General features: G+C 55.6%; 1 protein-coding gene across 16 annotated transcripts in view; it reads right to left on the bottom strand.

The window, feature by feature from the left end:
• Window positions 1–17,570, bottom strand: part of CPAMD8 (C3 and PZP like alpha-2-macroglobulin domain containing 8) — a 99,528-nt gene that overhangs the window by 1,411 nt on the left and 80,547 nt on the right. For 6 of the 16 annotated variants that reach the window (XM_073803011.1, XM_073803012.1, XM_073803016.1 and 3 more), the window contains 15 exons: window positions 15,098–15,254; window positions 14,894–14,968; window positions 11,183–11,348; window positions 9,421–9,507; window positions 9,193–9,329; window positions 8,643–8,798; window positions 8,468–8,530; window positions 7,563–7,744; window positions 5,722–5,809; window positions 4,850–4,924; window positions 4,056–4,161; window positions 3,850–3,960; window positions 2,381–2,590; window positions 1,946–2,063; window positions 1,043–1,194 (listed from right to left, as the gene is read on the bottom strand). In XM_073803011.1, coding sequence (XP_073659112.1) covers window positions 1,092–1,194; window positions 1,946–2,063; window positions 2,381–2,590; window positions 3,850–3,960; window positions 4,056–4,161; window positions 4,850–4,924; window positions 5,722–5,809; window positions 7,563–7,744; window positions 8,468–8,530; window positions 8,643–8,798; window positions 9,193–9,329; window positions 9,421–9,507; window positions 11,183–11,348; window positions 14,894–14,968; window positions 15,098–15,254 — 1,834 coding nt within the window. In that variant the 3' untranslated portion in view covers window positions 1,043–1,091. The other 10 variants (XR_012331041.1, XR_012331040.1, XR_012331042.1 and 7 more) reach the window with 6 other exon arrangements.

Here is a 17,570-nt window from a genome sequence, read left to right on the forward strand (position 1 = left end):
ACATACTCCACGATTCTGTTTACAAAGCATCCCTGAAATGGCAAAAGTATAGAGCAGGAGAACAAATGAATGGTTGAAGGGGGGGGCCGGAAATCAAGGTGGGTGTGGCTATAAACCTGCAGCTAAAGGGATCCTTGAGGTGATGGGCTGTCCTGTATCTTGACTGTGGTCATGATTACACAAATCTACACGTGGGGGGAAACTGTAGACTCAATTGCAAATGAGTGCATGGAAAAGTGGTGAAATAGGAGTAAGACGGGTAGATTGCACTGATGTCAATTTCCTGGTGTTACACTGTAACTTGAGTTCTGGGAGATGTTACCACTGGGGGGAACTGGATGAAGGGCACCTAAGATCTCTCTGTTATTTCTTCCAACTGCGTGTGAACCTATGGTACCTCAAATTTAGAAGTTTAATAAAAATCTTCCCCTGCAAAAGGAAAATAAAAGCAGACCTCTCTCAGAAGACACTGGACAGGGTGGGCAACACTTGGGCGACTTTAAAGTTATACATATGATACATATGATAATTATTAGCATGAGAGATGGGAGGGGACAACACATGGACAGAAATGCCTTCAGAGTTGCTACCTTTTGCTGAAGGTGGTTACAATACTCCCACCAAGTAGACTGTGAAAAATTTAAAGATGAATAGTCTTATCCCCAGAGTTACCGCTAAAAAAATAATGCTAAAACAACAATAACTGAATCAAAATGCAATTCTAAAAGATATTCAAAAGAGGGCATGGAAGGAGAAACACAGGGGGGCAAAACAAAATTAGTGCAACAGTAACCCTAAACCCAGCCCTATCGATAATTATATTATATGCATGTGAACTAAACCCAGTGCCTGGTGCAAGATGACGTACCCCTAAATCTCTGGGACTTTGGTTGGTGCTGGGAATAACTTTCCTACTGGGTTTGCTGAGTGGGGATGCAAACCAGCCTTTGCCACCAGCATGGGGTGGAGAGACCCTTGCCACCCAGGAAGGCAGGGCTCTGAGGCCTGCCAGTGCAGCCAGCCTCCAGGACCTGGCACTTACCTGAGCTGATAGATCAACCTGTTGTTTAAACCTCTTGAGTTGAGTTTGTTCAACCCAAAAGATTTGCCTCGTCCAGGAAGTCTGCCCAGCAGCTCCTTCCCAGCCTCACCCCACAGGGCTCTCTGGTCTCCTGACCATTTCCTCCATCCTTCCTTCAGGGGAGACAAAGATTCTCTACCTAACCAAACTCCATCCGGGCTCCTCTGAGCTCTTTTTCACTTCAGTCTCAAATTCTAGGCTTCCATGTTCATCTCAGCACTGCCCAACTGTAGCAAGAATCTGCTAATATGTCAGGTTAGCCAGAAACCACCCCCCTCCACCGTACTGATCACCCTTGATATCTGATTGGGTTCCTCGTCCTCCACCATCCACCCCCCGCCCCCTGTAATTTCTCATCACCCTGGCCTACCTTTCAGCAACAATCAGGTGCAGTCGGTTTAGCTAGAATATCCCCCCTTCACCCCTGATGTTTCCTCCTAGTAACTTTCCATCCACTGACTGCCACCCCCCACTCCTTGGCTATAAATTCCCACTTTTTCTTCTTTTATTATTAGGAGTTAGTTACAATCTCTATCCCCACTGCAAGACTCCATAGTGCTCCCCCTTGAAAAATATATTCCTTGCGTCATGAATAATTTCTTCTTTAACAGGGGTCCCAGGCCCAGGGGGTCTCAGGGACAGGTCTGTCCTGGGGTCCAGTCCTTGGGAGGGTTCACTAAGCTCACGCTACACATACAGGCTGCTCTTCTATGTGTGCCTGGGTGGATGGGGGTCAAGGGAGAACAGATCCCACACCTCATCCCCTGAAACCCTACAGCAGGCTGACCCCTCCATCAGTCACTCCCACTCCCTGCCAGGTTCCAGGGCCAGCGGAGGGAGGTTGGGGGCGGGCCCAGCTCTCACCTGTCCTCTGCTTCCCCATCCAAGTCCACCACCTCATGGCCGGCTGCCACGTGCCCCGCGTCCAGGGGACCCAGGTCATAGTCGTAGCTGTACAAAGCAGAGGCTGGTGTCGGCTGCTCTGGAAGGAAGGAGGACTGAGTCGGTAGGGAAGGCACTGGAGGGAGAGGATCTGGATGACCAACAGCCCAGGGGGCCTGAGGGGAGGAGATCTGTGGCCCAGAGCAACAGATAGGAGGTGAGGTCACAAGGTGGGGAAGCGGACACAGAAATCAGAGACGAGGAGATGCAGGAAAGCACAAAGTTGGGGTGGGGCTGGGGAGAGACTGACCAAGACTGAGGAGATGCAAAGGGACCCAGATGCAAAGAGAAGAAGATGGAGCGATACATTCTGGGACAAGGTGGGATCCCCAAGGCGGGGCGTGGGTGGATCCTCACCAAGGGCACAGCGGCCAGGGGGCGCGGGCTCCAATCTCACACGTTCGCGGCAGGCAGCCTCCTGGAGGTGGCAGGTGCTGGCATAGACGACGCCGTCGGAGCCACATACCGGGTCCCTGCTGGTGGTGCAGTCGCGCGCGCAGCCGCAGCGCGTGATCTTCGTCCCCTCCTCCGGGATGGCAGCGGGACCTGCCTCGCCAGGGGACCAGCCTGGCGGGCGAGGCGAAATGGGCAGGCCCCGGGAACTCCACCCCCCAACTTGATCCCTGCCTCCACCTGGGCCTGGGGCTGGGGAGAAGTCCCTGGGGTCCGGACCACACTCCACAGCGTGGAGACAGTTCCTAGGAAGCCCTGACCTGGTAGAATTTCACGCAAGTATTTGCCTAGTGTTTACCAAAATAAAATTTAAAAAGAAAACTTTTATGTTCATTGCAGCTCTACTTACAATAGCCAGGACATGGAAGCAACCTAAGTGCCCATCGACAGATGAATGAATAAAGAAGATGTGGCACATATATACAATGGAATATTACTCAGCCATAAAAAGAAACGAAATTGAGTTATCTGTAGTGAGGTGGATGGATCTGGAGTCTGTCATACAGAGTGACGTAAGTCAGAAAGAGAAGAACAAATACCATATGCTAACACATATATATGGAATCTAAAAAAAAAAAATGATTCTGAAGAACCTAGGGGCAGGACAGGAATAAAGACACAGACCTACTAGAGAATGGACTTGAGGATATGCGAAGGGGGAAGGGTAAGCTGGGACGAAGTGAGAGAGTGGCATGGACATATATACACTACCAAACGTAAAACGGATTACTAGTGGGAAGCAGCCACATAGCACAGGGAGATCAGCTCAGTGCTTTGTGACCACCTAGAGGGGTGGGATAGGGAGGGTGGGAGGGAGATGCAAGAGGGAGGAGACATGGGGATATATGTATACGTACAGCTGATTCATTTTATTATATAGCAGAAACTAACACACCATTGTAAAGCAACTATATTCCAATAAAGATGTTAATAAATAAATAAGAAAAAGAAAACTTTTAAAAGCAATCTAAACTCATTTCAAGAAGTCTGGAAAATAAAGAAAAAGGTCCCGAGGGACCCCCTAGCCCGTCCTGCGTCCTTCTCTGTGGCCGATTGGGGCTCCCGGCCTGGGTCCAGACACCCTTTGGCTTGTGGGGAAGTGGAGGCAAGGGCTCTCCTTTGGGCCGCCCGCTTCTACACCCGCCCCCTCATACCCCCCTAGGCCCCGCCCCTCCTCACTGCCCACCCCCCGCGCCCCGCTAAGCCCCGCCTCCTTCTCACTGCCTGCCCACACTGCTCAACCCCAAGCCCCTCCGCTCAGGCAGCGCGCCCTTGACCGTGCCGGGTCCTCCTGCCTTTACCACGCCCTCCTCTGCCGCGGGTGGGGTCGGGGTGGCGGGTGGTCGGAAGGGGCAATGGCCCCGCGCACTTACCGGGGCCCTGGGCCAAGGAACGCTCCACCTCGTTGCACGCAGGCCCAGCGCACAGCTCCCGGGCGAGGGGACTGCGCGAGCTGACGTTGTAGAAGCGAGTGGCCTCGAAGGCTGCGGGACCAGGGGAGAAGGGTGACCAAGTGATGGATGACAGAACTTCCTAAGAGGGACTGAGCTAGAGTTGTGGGTGTTGGGCGCGGACCTACCAGGCTCGTAGTAGTCGTACACGGAGATAGGCAGCGCCGACGTCCTGCCCACGACGTGCTGGCGGAGCGCCCGGAACCTCACGCACGTCAAACACTCGCTGGGGATCTGCGGGGGCAGCGGGCAGGCTCAGGCTCGGCCGGGGCCACTAGGGCCAGAGACTGAGCTCCGGCCTCTGTGCTCTGTGACGCCGCAAAATGTGGGCCCAGAACTGGCTGATTTCGGGATGCCCAGGAGGCGTGAAACAGAAACGTGATCCCATTTTAATTTTGTGGGTCCTTCCATCCCACTTGGGAAAAACATCTCAGCTGGTCTTTCATCCCCCACTCCCCCCATGGCAGGTGCCCTCCCTCCTTGTGTGTGTGTGTGTGTGTGTGTGTGTGTGTGTGTGTGTGGACATTGACAAACTTGTGCAACCACTATCCATCTGCAGAATATTTCCATCACCTCAAAAGGAAACCCTATCCCCATTTGCACTCCCCATTCCCCCAACTCCTGGCAACCACCGATCTGCTTTCTGTCTCTTCACTCCGCATGTTTTTGAGGTTCAAACCATCACTGCTTCATTCCTTTTGATGCCCGAATACTATTCCATACCCCTCCCAACTTTCTGCACCAAAGCAAGCTGGCTAGGGCACAGGGCAGGCAGCCGTGCCAACTCCGCCTGAGTTGCCTCTCCCAGTTTCTTTTTCTTGGTATGAGATCATTGCAGGAACCACACCGGGCCATGGCAGCTGTGCCCTTGCCAATGTGGCTGCCGTGGAGGCCTCCACCCACCACCCCCGGCCAGCAGTACCTCATCAAAGTAGAAGAGTACTCTGCGACCAGCCACCTCGTACCTCTTCAGTGCCACATGCTTGTCGAGGAGCAGCTGGCGGGGAAGCCAGAGGTCAGGGTCTGCCCGGCCCTTCAGACCCCAATGCTCTCTTCCTCCTCGATCTCCAAGGGCCCAAGGTGGGCTGGACCCGTGAAGACCCAAGGCCCCGGAGGCTGAGGAGTTTGCCCACGGTCATCCAGCAAGTCCCCGTGGGCCAGGCCAGGGGGTGGAGGTCAGCACCCAGGAGAGGGCATTCAAGGCTGGTTACCACTGTCCCGAGTGCCTGCTTCCCCTTCCCTGCGTGCAGTCTCCCCTGAGCGAGCCTCAGTCCCGGGCCGGGCCTCCCTGTGGCCCCCTAGGCGCCCACAGAGCCCTGCCACCTGCTCCTGCCTCACCTGCACCATTCAAACTCCCTCCGCCAGGACAGGCCCTACTTTCCTGTCCCTCCCCACACTGCAGACATCCTCAGGTAAGGCTGCTCTGCCCACTTTGTGACCCTCTTCCCCTCCCCCCCCAAAAAAAGGGGGCCGGTCTCTCTTTAAGTTGAGGATGGTGGCAAATCTCTCCCTGGTATCCCAGATCATCCCCAAAGTGCGGGCAGGTTCGTTGAACCCTTCCTCTGCCACATGGATAACAGCACGGGTGGCCCACTGAATGACACCTACTGGGAAAGCTCCCACCCCTCCCCACCTGCCCCTCAGCAGATGGCCAGCCCCCAAACACCAACTTTGCCCAGAAAGACAAAAAAACAAAAACAAAAACCCATTTTATGAAGGGCTGGGAATTTGCAACCTGGGCGGGGCCACCAGCCAGAGACCTGAGCCGAGCCCTGCCCACCAGTGCTACCTCACCTGCTCCAGGCTCTCAATGTCCGCCCGGAACCCTGACAGCAGGGGCACCTCCAGGACCGCCATGTTGGAGGAGCCTGCATGCAGCCACCTTCCGATGAGGGGAGAGAGAGAGAGGCCCTTAAACTCAAGCCCCGCAGTGGAATTCATGGACCCTTCTGTCCCCACAACCCCCGAGCCTGCCTGGCTGGCAGCCCATCTGCACAAACACCCTTGGCTGGGGCGGTGGTCAGCCCATTTCACAGCTAAGACACTGAGACCATAAAGAAAAGGCCTTGCCGAGGGTTCTGGGCCTGACCCAGGTCTATCAACGCTGGGCTGTGTTCTGACCCGAACTCCATGCTGTGCCCCCAGTGTGAGAAGCTGCTCCACAGGGCCGAGGGAGTCCAGGCCACTGGGGGAGACCCGGTCACTCTCCAGTGCCAGCCCTCAGTTTCCTCTTCTGTGACATGGGGGGGGTGGGTAAATATGGCCTCTGGGGCTTGCTATGTGCCAGGCCCTCCCTGTGCTGGGTGCTGGTGACAGGGAGGCTGACACTGAGTGAGGAACCTGCAGACTGTGTCCCAAGGGGACGGGGTGGCCACAGCTCCTGGGGCAGGCGGGGGAGGCTTCCTGCAGGGGTGAGGCCTGAGAGACGCTATATCCGGGTGGCACACAGTGGGGGTTTTTTCTTAACACATCTGAGGGAGGAACAGAGATGCCCCAGCAGGCCTGCCGGGACCAGACAGTTGGGCCAGTCCAGCTGCTTCTCGCTCCCCCGCCTGATTAGATGGTGATCACGGCCGTGCTTAGTGGAACCATCCTGAGTCTCACTGTGGAGCAGGAAACACAGCTGGAGGTTTGGGAAGCCACTCACCCAGGGCTCCCGGGCTTGGACCAAGTTGTGCTTGTTCTTCAGAACTTCCTAAGATGGGGGCCTTGGACATGTGAGGGCTGAGGGTCAAGGTTAAAGAAGGTGTCTGGGCAGCTCTGATGGGCTTCAGGTGCCATAGCTTGCAACCCACCTTTGGGGTCCCCCATCGTTGCCATGGTAATGAGCATCCTTCGTGGGCAGCTGCATGCACCCACCACCGAGGACCCTCTGTGGTCTGGTCCCAGGGTCACACCTGGGGCTGGTGGGTCGCACAGGGGCCACAAACAGCCATCCCACCCAGCCCCACCTGTCACTGGGGTTTGCTGCACCCATTCAGAAGCACTTCCATTTCTTTCATTTCAAAAATCATTTGGAGTGTAAGCTTCTGATTGCAAAGGCATCCATTTCGAAGACATCCATCTTGAATAAAGATACTGGCGGCCGTATGACACAACTACTAGCCAAACAACCAGAAGAGGAATCAGGCTGCCCCCACCCACGAAGGTCCCTCTTTCAGGAAGCCCTGGGTAACCTAGATGATGGACCTCTTGGGTCACCCTGCCTTCCCCTTCCAGCACCCTAATTCCTGCTCTTATATTTTAAATTCGCCAATAAAGAGTGAATCCACAAAAATGTAGGCAAACCCCCCCCTCAGACCCCAATATAGGCAGAACCTCAGGTCCGTGCCTTCTCTCTGTCTCTCTACCTGTGACCTCGCTGTGTGACCCTCGGGAGGGTCATGTGCCCTCCAGGACCTGTGAGTAAGAAATCTTGTTCTTCAAAGGTCCCTGATGGGTGTTGCTGACGTGTGTCTTGCGATCAGACTAAGGACCACGAGGGCTGGTCCAGCCACAACTTTGGTGAAATGTCTGTGGGGCTCCCACAAGTAGTACAGGCCCAGATGAATGCCCGAGGCATTCCTAGTCGAGAGCGTCACTATATAAAATGCCGTCCGGGTGGCGGTGCCAGCCAGCGGGGCAGGAGGCCTTACCTGGTGCACACCTCCAGTGTCACCGGGTACTCCTGCTGATGCTGGTCAGCTGCTGGGTCGTCATCGTCAGCCGAGGAGGCAGGCGCAGGGGGCCGCCGCTCGGCCTCGGGCTCCTGGAGGTTGACAAGCAGCTGGAAGGACGGCTTGGCCACTGGGTCTGGCACGTTGTAGGTAACATCGATCTGGGGGGGTGGGAGGACAGAGGCTGAGGGGACAGGGGAGTGGGGAGGGGAGAGGCAAGGGCAGGACAAGGTGGGGGACAGCCAGAACGACGACAACGGTGACATCAACAACAGCTCTGGGCACTACGGTCATTCCATTTCGCCCTGATGGTGTAGGTACGACCATCATCCCATTTTTCCACATTTCAAGCCCAGGTCTGTCTGCCTCTCAGGCTCCCTCCCCTATCCACTGTGTTGTCTGGGCTCCCACCTCCCAGATGGAGAAGCTGAGAATGCGAGGGTCTCCTGGCAGACTTGCCCTCAGACCGCTGGCCAGAGCCTAGGAGGCCAGCCTGTCTCCACCCAGAGTGTGACTAAATCCTGAGCCTGGTGACTGAGGGGTCGTGGGGAGCGCCAGGCTGGCCATCTCCATTCAGGCCTTGGCAGGGAGAATAACAAGTCCCACCGTGGGGGGTGAAGGGAGGGGTATGCTTAAGGTCAGAGACCACCGGAACAGGGATCAGATGGAGCTTCTGGGGCGACTCCAGCCTCAAGGGGACACATTGCCATCTGCCTTGGGTCCTGCCTTGGGAAGAGTGGATGGCATTTCAGGGGGCTGACAGGCTGCCCCGGGGTGGCTCTCACACACACATCCACCCCACTCAACCTGGCCCAACACTGAGCTCCCTCCCGCCCGCCCCTCCAGGGGCGCCCTGGAAGCGCCCCCTCTCCCTGCAGCCTCACCTGCATCAGGCAGCAGCCTTCGCCCTTGGCGCTCACAAACAGCCCCGTGGGGAGGCTGGGGATCTGGGGAGAGAAGATGCCGTGGTTTCCCCCGCAGACCCACGTGGACAGACAGGCAGCAGGGAGGGGCCGCCGTCGCTGCCCACCCCCCAACCCTGGTCCCGGGAGCACGCACCGCCGCCATCTGTAGAAGCTTCTGGTTGGCCCTGTGCAGCTCGAAGGTCTCCTGGTAGTCCAAGTTGGTGGAGGCCAGGGAGACGGTGAGGTTGATGCCACCCGCGTAAGACAAGATGGCATACTCTGCCAAGGCCTGCAGAGCCACGCAGGTGTCCTGGGGACAGAGCAGGAGGCTGGGGTCAGCCCCAGGAGCAGGTCTGGCCCACGCTGCGGGTGCCACGGACCCTCTCTGGATACCAGCGACCCGTGAGGCTGGAACAGAGCACTGGGTGTCCGGTGTAGATACCCACAGGTCTGGGGGCCCCAGGCAGCTGGGGAGCATCTCCATGGAGGCAGGGGCTGGGTCCCTGTCCCAGAGCCAGGCACATCTGTCCCTCAGCCCCATCCTCCTGCCCTCTCTTGGACATCATGCCCCCAGGGGCTGCGGGTAAGGAGCCGTCCTGAGACTTGAAGCAGCCAGTGGCTTCCTACCTGGCTCTTGAGTCCCAAGCCTAGGCCACAGTAACCCCGCTCAGATCCGAGCCCCTCTTTTGGCCTTCCTGGCTCACCTGAGTGGAGGAGAAGCCCCCAAGGGCATTCCGCTGCTGGGACAGCCACTTCACCACAGGCAGGGCAGTGGCCACATCTCCCAGGAGGGTGTAGGTCAGCAGGGCATAGGCTGTCATTTCCACCTCGGCCGAGACCACTGCAACGGAAGAGGCCAGCTGGGGCCCTTTTGACACTGGGACCCAGGACCCGGTGCCCACAGCAGGCACCGCAGGTGGGGTGGCCAGTACCTGTCTGATAGACCCCGTCACTGAAGCTCAGGAACGCATCCTTGTCCACATCCCGGGAACCCGTCAGGCTCCAGTGGGTCACCCCATCTGTAAGGCCAGAACAGGTCAGGGGCCACAAGCCCTGTTGGCACTCAGCCTGGCAACACATGCTGAGTGTCAGCGCATGTGGTCTCAAGAATAGACATCAGGGGGCTGGGCCCCGGGGCAAGAGGGTACCAGGGGAAGATGGCTGGGACAGGAAGGGTCTTGGGGCTACATCTCAGATCTGCAGCGACAGCGACAAACCCAGCCCCTCCTGCACCGTTGGCAGACATCACCAATCCCTGGTTGCTTTTCTGTACCCCGGCAGACATCACTAATCAATGGCCTCCCTCCTGGCTGGAGCCCTGAGGCAGGCCCCAGTCTACCCCACTTGGGGACCAGGAAGCCACTCCGTACTTGCAAAGGCTCCAAAGATTCTGAGCTCATGTGTGGTGTAAAAAGCCCTCAAACCACTGAGAAATCAGCACTCCCTGCCTCAGATCTTGAGCAGTTAGTCCTAAATTGACACCGTCATCCAACTGGATGGTTTTAGAATTTTGCTTTTTAAGTTTTTTTTTCTTCTTCTTCTTCTTCTTAAGCAGTGAAAGCAATTCTTCAGGTGACATCTTAAGCAGAGAAGCTGGATGGAATACCAGCGCAGCTCCTGGGAAAGCCCAGGGGCTGGGGGGAAGGAGACTGAGTTTGGGGACCTCTGAGAAGTCACAGCTCAGTGACTGGGGTTCCCCAAACACAATGAGGAGTCATTTTGTAGATGGGAGACTGACACTCCAAGATGGAAAAGGCTTTCCGAGGTTCACCCAGTGATGGGGGGCAGGGTGGGAGCCGGCGGCAGCCCTCCCCTGCCTCCCAGCACCCTGCCCAGGAATGGTTTCCAGGAAGCCTGGGGGATCCTCTACCGGGGATCTCCGAGCACTGTTTTCCCTGGTGGGGGCGGGGTGGCATCCCCTACTTCATAGGGGAAGAAAATGATGCTCAAGCTCAAGCCAGTTCATCAAATGAAGCCACTGGCAGATGCGATAATAAACGAGTAAAAAAAAACAGTGAGGGACTTCCCGGGTGGCCCAGTGGTTAAGAATCCGCCTGCCAATGAAGGGGACACGGGTTCGATGCCTGGTCCGGGAAGATCCCACATGCCGCGGAGCAACTAAGCCCGTGCACCACAACTACTGAGCCTGCGTTCTAGAGCCCGCGAGCCACAACTACTGAGGCCCGTACGCCTAGAGCCCGTGCTCTGCAACAAGGGAAGCCACCGCAACGAGGAGCCGGCGCCCCGCAACGAAGAGTAGCCCCTGCTCACCGCAACTAGAGAAAGCCCGTGTGCAGTAACGAAGACCCAACGCAGCCAAAAATAAAATAAAATAATTTAAAAAATAAATTTATAAAAAAACAGGGCTTCCCTGGTGGCGCAGTGGTTGAGAGTCCGCCTGCCGATGCAGGGGACACGGGTTCGTGCCCCAGTTCGGGAAGATCCCACATGCCGCGGAGCGGCTGGGCCCGTGAGCCATGGCCGCTGAGCCTGCACGTCCGGAGCCTGTGCTCCGCAACGGGAGAGGCCCCAACAGTGAGAGGCCCGCGTACCACAAAAAAAAAAAAAAAAAAAAACAGAGTGAGCAAAGGACGCCTCCTTCGTTCCATGCACGTGTTCATGAGCTGTTTACTGGGGCCCTCAGTGGGCTGGCCCCACACCGTGTCCACTGGGGTGGCAGGCAGGGGCACCTACCCTGGGTGATGGCCAGGCTGCGGAGCTTTCGCAGAGCGGCAGGGGCTGCAGGGCTGCGGAGCAGAGTCAGCGCGTAGGCGGTCAGGGCACTGCTGTAGGGGTCCGTAGCCAGGGGCGCGCTGGACTCCAGGAAGTGCCTGGCTTTGGCAATGGCACCCCTCTCCTCCTGCGGGGTGCAGCGGGGGTGGGAATTGGAGCCCTGGGAGGCTGCTCTGCCTTCACCCCACCCACCACACTCCCAGAGGTTCTCAGGACATGCCTGGGGCAAGCACTGGATGGCTTGCAGCCCCTCACTTTGTATCCTTCTGGTGCCCCACTGCCTGCAGCCTCAGCTTTCAAAGCCCCATTCCCTTTCTTTTATGTTGGTGCCAGGTTTTCCAAGTGAAGTCTGAACACAACAAATCAATCCAGAGACACTCTGGGGGAAGCAGGCAGACCCCTGGCCGCCCCGCCCCATCCCACTCTATCACTAGGCTGGCTTCTAAGACCCCCAGCTCAGGCCCACCTCATCCTCCAGGCCTAGCTTCAATCGTCACCTCCTCCAGGAAGCCCACCAACCCTCATCATGCTCCTGACCCACAGTGTGAGCGGGTGAAGGACAGAAACCAAGTCCATTGTCCAGTGATGGGCTTAGTTCAGAGAAGCTGCCCAATAATATAGGCTAAATGGAAAAAGGAGGGATTCAAAGCATTCGGGAATTTAGCAAATGAGCAATGGTGCTCCTGTGGGCACCGGTGGAGCCATGGAGTTAAGATAACTCTGCTTTGGTGATTGTTAAGATTGCAGAAGGAATGCTCTCCCAAAGCTTTCCATCTTTAGATCAGGATAAAGCATGGGAACCGCCCTTACGGCATGTCGTTAAGACGTACCATCTCCCTCCCGAGGCAGGATAACAGAGCAAATTAACTGGACCCCAAGCCTGAGCCACATAAGCCCAGAGCCTGGGGTGGGGGTGGCAGGACACTTTTGCAGAGGTAGCACTGATGTCCTTATAAGAAGAGAGGACGAAGAGACACAGAGAGAAGGCCGTGGAAAGACAGGCAGAGATTGGAGTGATGCAGTCACAAGCCAAGGAATGCTGGGAGTTCCCAGAAGGTGAAAGAGGCTAGGAAGCCTCCTCCCCTAGACCTCCAGAGGAGCCATGGCCCCGCCCACACACTGACTTCAGACCTTGGCCTCCAGAACTGCGAGAGAATAAACTCCCATTGTTTAAAGCCACTGTTTGTGGTACTTTGTTACAAATGCCACAGGACACAAGTCCAGGGGCCTTTTTTCAGCCTAAGGCACAGGGGCCTTCATATTCTTGAGTTCAGGAAGAAACACTTGGTTCAGCTCTAGAAAAATCTGATAAGGTCAGAAGGACCTAAATGTCAATTTTACCAAAACAAAAAGCAGAACCAGGGGATGGAGGAGAGACCCACCTTGGGAACGCCAAGGAGCCTGGGTTCCTCAGTCTCAGGTGCAGGCAGGGAGGAGGCACCCACGAGGCCTGCATCCCCGGAATCCCTTGGTCCCGGGCCAACCAAGTTGGTTGGTCTTCCTAGAGGCAGGGTGTATGAGTCTGCTGGGGCTGCGTAACAAAGTACCACAAATTGGGTGGCTTAAAAAAGTAGAAATTTCTTGTCTCGTGGATCTGGAGGCCAGAAGTCCAATATCGAGGTGTTAGCAGGGCTGGTTCCTTCTGAGGGCCGTGAGGAAAGGATCTGTTCCAGGCCTCTCTCTTGGCTTGTAGCTAGCCATCTTCTCCCTTTATCTTCACATCATCTTCCCTCTGTGCTGGTCTCTGTGTCCTAATGTCCCCCTTTTCCAAGGATGCCAGTCATAGTGGATTAGTACCCACTCTAAAGGCTACATTTTGACGTGACTACCTCTTTAAAGGCCCTGTCTCTAAATACTATCACATTCTGAAGTCTTGGGGCTGTTATGTACTGAATGTCTGTGCCTCCCCGTCCCCCTCCCACAAATGTATATGTTAAAGCCCTAACCTCCAATATGATGGTGTTAGGAAGGGGTGCCTTTGGGAGGTGGTTAGGTTTAGATGAGGCCAAGAGGGTGGAACCTCTATAATCAATGAGGCTGGTTATAAGAAGACAAAGAGGGCTTCCCTGGTGGCGCAGTGGTTGAGAGTCTGCCTGCCGATGCAGCGGACACGGGTTCGTGCCCCGGTCCGGGAAGATCCCACATGCTGCGGAGCGGCTGGGCCCATGAGCCATGGCTGCTGAGCCTGCGCGTCCGGAGCCTGTGCTCCGCAATGGGAGAGGCCACAACAGTGAGAGGTCCACTTCAAATAAAAAAAAAAAAAAGAAGACAAAGAGACACCAGAGTGATCTCTCTCTCAATCTCTCCCCCAACCCCATCCCACCTCTCTCCATGGTCACACACCAAGAAAAGGCCACGTGAGGACATGGAAAGAAGATGGCTGTCTACAAGCCAGGAAGAGACCCCTCATTAAGAACTGAATCAGAGGGGCTTCCCTGGTGGCGCAGTGGTTGGGAGTCCGCCTGCCGAAGCAGGGGACACGGGATCATGCCCCGGTCCGGGAAGATCCCACATGTCGCGGAGCGGCTGGGCCCGTGAGCCACAACTACCGAGCCTGCGCGTCTGGAGCCTGTGCTCCGCAACGGGAGAGGCCGCGGCAGTGAGAGGTCCGCGCACCGCGATGAAGAGCGGCCCCCGCTCGCCGCCAACTGGAGAAAGCCCTCGCACAGAAACGAAGACCCAACACAGCCAAAAATAAAATATTAACTAAATTAATTAATTTAATTTAAAAAAAAGAACTGAATCAGAAAAAAAAAAAAAAAAAGAACTAAATCGACCAGAACCTTGACCTTGGACTTTCCAGTCTCTAGAACCATAAGAAATAAATGTCTGTTGTTGAAGTCCCTCCCTCTGCGGTGTTTTGTGACGGCAGCCTGAGCTGACTAAGATGGGGGTTGGGATTTCAGGATATGAATTTTGGGGGCGACACAATTCAGCCCCTTAACACAGGGCAAGCAAGGGGCTCTCTGGGCAAAGCGTGTGGGACGTGGAGGGTCTTAGGTCGCACCAAAGCCTAGACACAGTCAAATCGGGAAATTCTGAGAAGCGCCACAATTCACAATTCATCACCAGAGGGTTTGGAATTGGCACAGGTGTTAGGAACGGTGGAGCCCCGGCCCCAGCGGCTGAGCTCCGTCTAAGCTCTCACTGCAGGGGACATGCCACGCCCATCTGGGGCAGCCTCCCGGAAGTGACGATGGCCCTTGAGTTCCTCGGGACGTCTAAGCCCTGCTGGGTCTAGTACCGTCCCTGAAGGTTCTAGACTCTTCCCCGCAAAAGCATTCATGAGTCCCACATTTTGTGTAGGGCTCCCTGAAGCCAGCCCCTGGGTCACTGGCCAGGAACCTGATTGGGCCCCAAATGATTCTCCGATTGGGCCTGGGGGCTGTGGACAGTCCTGGGAGGGCTCGTACTCAGGATACAGCCACGCCTACCCCACTCTCCCACACACGCATGTCCCCGGTGGAATCTCTCACACCTCTGCTCAGGCCACAAGAAGTTGGATGTTCTGTGACCATTGAAAAGCATCAAAAAGTCTCACTAATGAGCAGAAGGGGGGCATCAAAGAATAAATAGAAGCTGAAGATGGCCAGAAGATGGCCAACCTGGCCTGCAAGGCAAAACTGTCCGCTCGCTCCTCCAGCCGGCACCTCCCGGGCCCCCTGCGCTTACCTCCGAGGCCAGGCCCATCTCCAGGAGCGCTGCCACCACGTAGGCTGTCAGAGGGACTGTGCCGTGGATCCCACCCTGTAAGAGGATTTGTAGTTTCATCCCAAGCCAGAGGGGACAGCCCCCTGCCCCCACTGGGCCCAGACAACACCGGGGAGCAGCCAGGGCAAAGCCAAGACCCCAGGAGGAAGCTGGGAGGCTGCCAACCTGGATGTCCTTGTTCAGAATCCTGCCCACCGCCGGGAAGGAGCCGTCTGCCCGCTGCTGCTGGACAATCCAGCCCTTGGCGGCTGCCAGCTCCTGAGGGTCAATGAAGATAAAGCTGCGCGCCTGGGCGAAGGACTTCAGGACAAAGGCTGTGAGCCTGAAACAGGATGAGGTGGGGGCTGGGAGAGCCATGGGCTGGGGAGTTGCAAAACAGAGTCACCTCCCGTGTGCCCCGCCAGGGACTGTGGCACGCTCCCCACATCATCCAAGACTCTGCTTCCTACTCTGCAAGACAGGAGGGTCCAGCCTGCCCTCGCAGGGCTGTTGTGAGCACTTGATGGAAGTGTGTGGGCACCCAGCAGGACCTGATGATGGAGCCCAGCCTCCCCGTTTGCTCCCTCCCCCGCCTGAAGCACCCGGGTCTGCTCCTTGCCTGGCACTCAAGGCCTTTTTGTGAGCTGGTCCAGTCCCACCCCCAACCCCCACCCCCGCCATGTGCAGAAGACCTTCCTTGTTGCTCCTCCATAACCACTCCCCAAGAGATCCCAGGTCTTGCTGAGAGATCCCAGGAAAAACCGGCAACCAGGTACACTGGACACTTGGGCTCCTCTATAGCCCTAGCCAGCCACAGCCATGGGCCTTCCAGTCCCCAGACCTGCAAATGGCTTTGGAATGGGCACATGAGGTGATGCTGGGAGCAGCTGCAGCCATTTTGCCACCACGAGGAGAGCAGCTGCTGCGCCAAGGATGCCCACAGGGACCAAGGGAAAGAACCGGGAACCCCAATGGATTGTGGGGCTGCCAGACTGGCCAATCCTGGAGCCTCCCCAGCTCTATGGTGTGAGGAGATGTTCAGAATTGCTTTTTCAGCCAGTTTTCTTTTGTTTGCAGCTGAAAACATCCCACCAACCCACTAGCTTCAGTTACTCAGTTACCCAGGCCCTGGATGCACCATGCTCCTACCTCCCTTCTTTACAGGATGAAGTCTTACTTGTCTCTCAGTGTTCAACCCAGGGGTCCCTCCCCAGAGGAAGCCTCCCAGACACCTCCACTCTGTGATGGACATGCTGCCTCTGGACCCCCAGGCCCTCCCTCTGTGTCATTGTTTTCTATCTGTATCTCTGCAGCCTGCCCCTTGTCCACCCCATCCCCCAGCCAAACTGTTGCACCCTGAATGGGAGACGATGAAGCTAGAGAATGAATGAATGAAAAAAATGAATTCAGGAGAACCACCAGATGGAAACCAGGGAGCCAAGAGGGACAAACAGCAGAACTATCAGCAGGGGAAACACCCCAACTCAGGACGAAAGAGTAATCCATCCTTTCCAAAATCAAGTGGCTCCCCCACCTGACATGCATCAGGATGGCTACTATAAAACAAAAACCAAACGACACAGAAAACAGCACGTGTCGATGAAGATGCAGAGAAATTGGAACCCTTGTGCACTGCTGGTGGGAACGGACAATGGTACAGCCCCTGTGGAAAACAACATGGCAGTTCCTAAAAAAATTGAACACAGAATTATCATATGATCCAGCAATTCCACTTCTGGGTATATACCCCAAAGAAATGAAAGCAGAGTCTTAAAGAGATATCTGTGCACCCATATCTGTAGCAGCATTATTCACAATGGCCGAACTATGGAAGCAACCCAGTGTCCACTGACAGATGAATGGACAAGCAAAATGTGGTATTGAGGTAGGACGTAGATGGGCCCCTGGGCTGGTGTTTGTCAAGCTGAGGAAACTGAAGCTTGCTTCCCCCTGATATTTCAACGGAAAACTTAACGGCAGGAGCAGAGGAGAGCTGAGCTCTGCTGGAGTAAAAAGAGAAGAGGACCACGTCTTTCATTCTTGAGGTCAAGGAGACTTCCCCAACTGCCCATGCACCAAAAAGCTCCTTTGGGGATCAAAAATGGAGGGAGCACTAACCCAGGATCTCTGTTCTGTCAATCTCCCAGAGACCCCCCTCACCGGAATACATTTTGGCTAAAAGATGCATGTGCATATCAGGCAGGGCCCTGGGTCAGGTCAGATGTGGAAAACCAAGAAAGATGATTGGTGAGAGGAAAACAAAAACCCAGAAAAACTGCCCCCATATAAGTGATTTAAATCATCTCTCTGGTGTACTCCTCGTTAGGGAGGATGCCCACACTCTTCTCTGGGTGTGTATTTCTGCTTTACAAAGTCTCTTTGTGGAATTGCCTCTCTAAAGAAGACGAGGACCAAGGTCCTCTCACCTGCCGACGCCAGTATATCCACACAATGGAATATCATTCAGCCTCGAAAAGGAAAGAAACTCCGCAAAGTGCTGTAACATGGACGAACACTGAGGACATTATGCTGAGTGGAATAGGCCAATCACAAAAGACACTGTATGATTCCACTTATATGAAGCACTTAAGAGTAGTCAGAATCATAGAGACAGAAAGTAGAATGGTGGTTGCCAGGGGCTGGGGGGAAGGGAGAATGG

Source organism: Tursiops truncatus, chromosome 3, assembly GCF_011762595.2.
Source record: "Tursiops truncatus isolate mTurTru1 chromosome 3, mTurTru1.mat.Y, whole genome shotgun sequence".
Classification (NCBI taxonomy): domain Eukaryota; kingdom Metazoa; phylum Chordata; class Mammalia; order Artiodactyla; family Delphinidae; genus Tursiops; species Tursiops truncatus.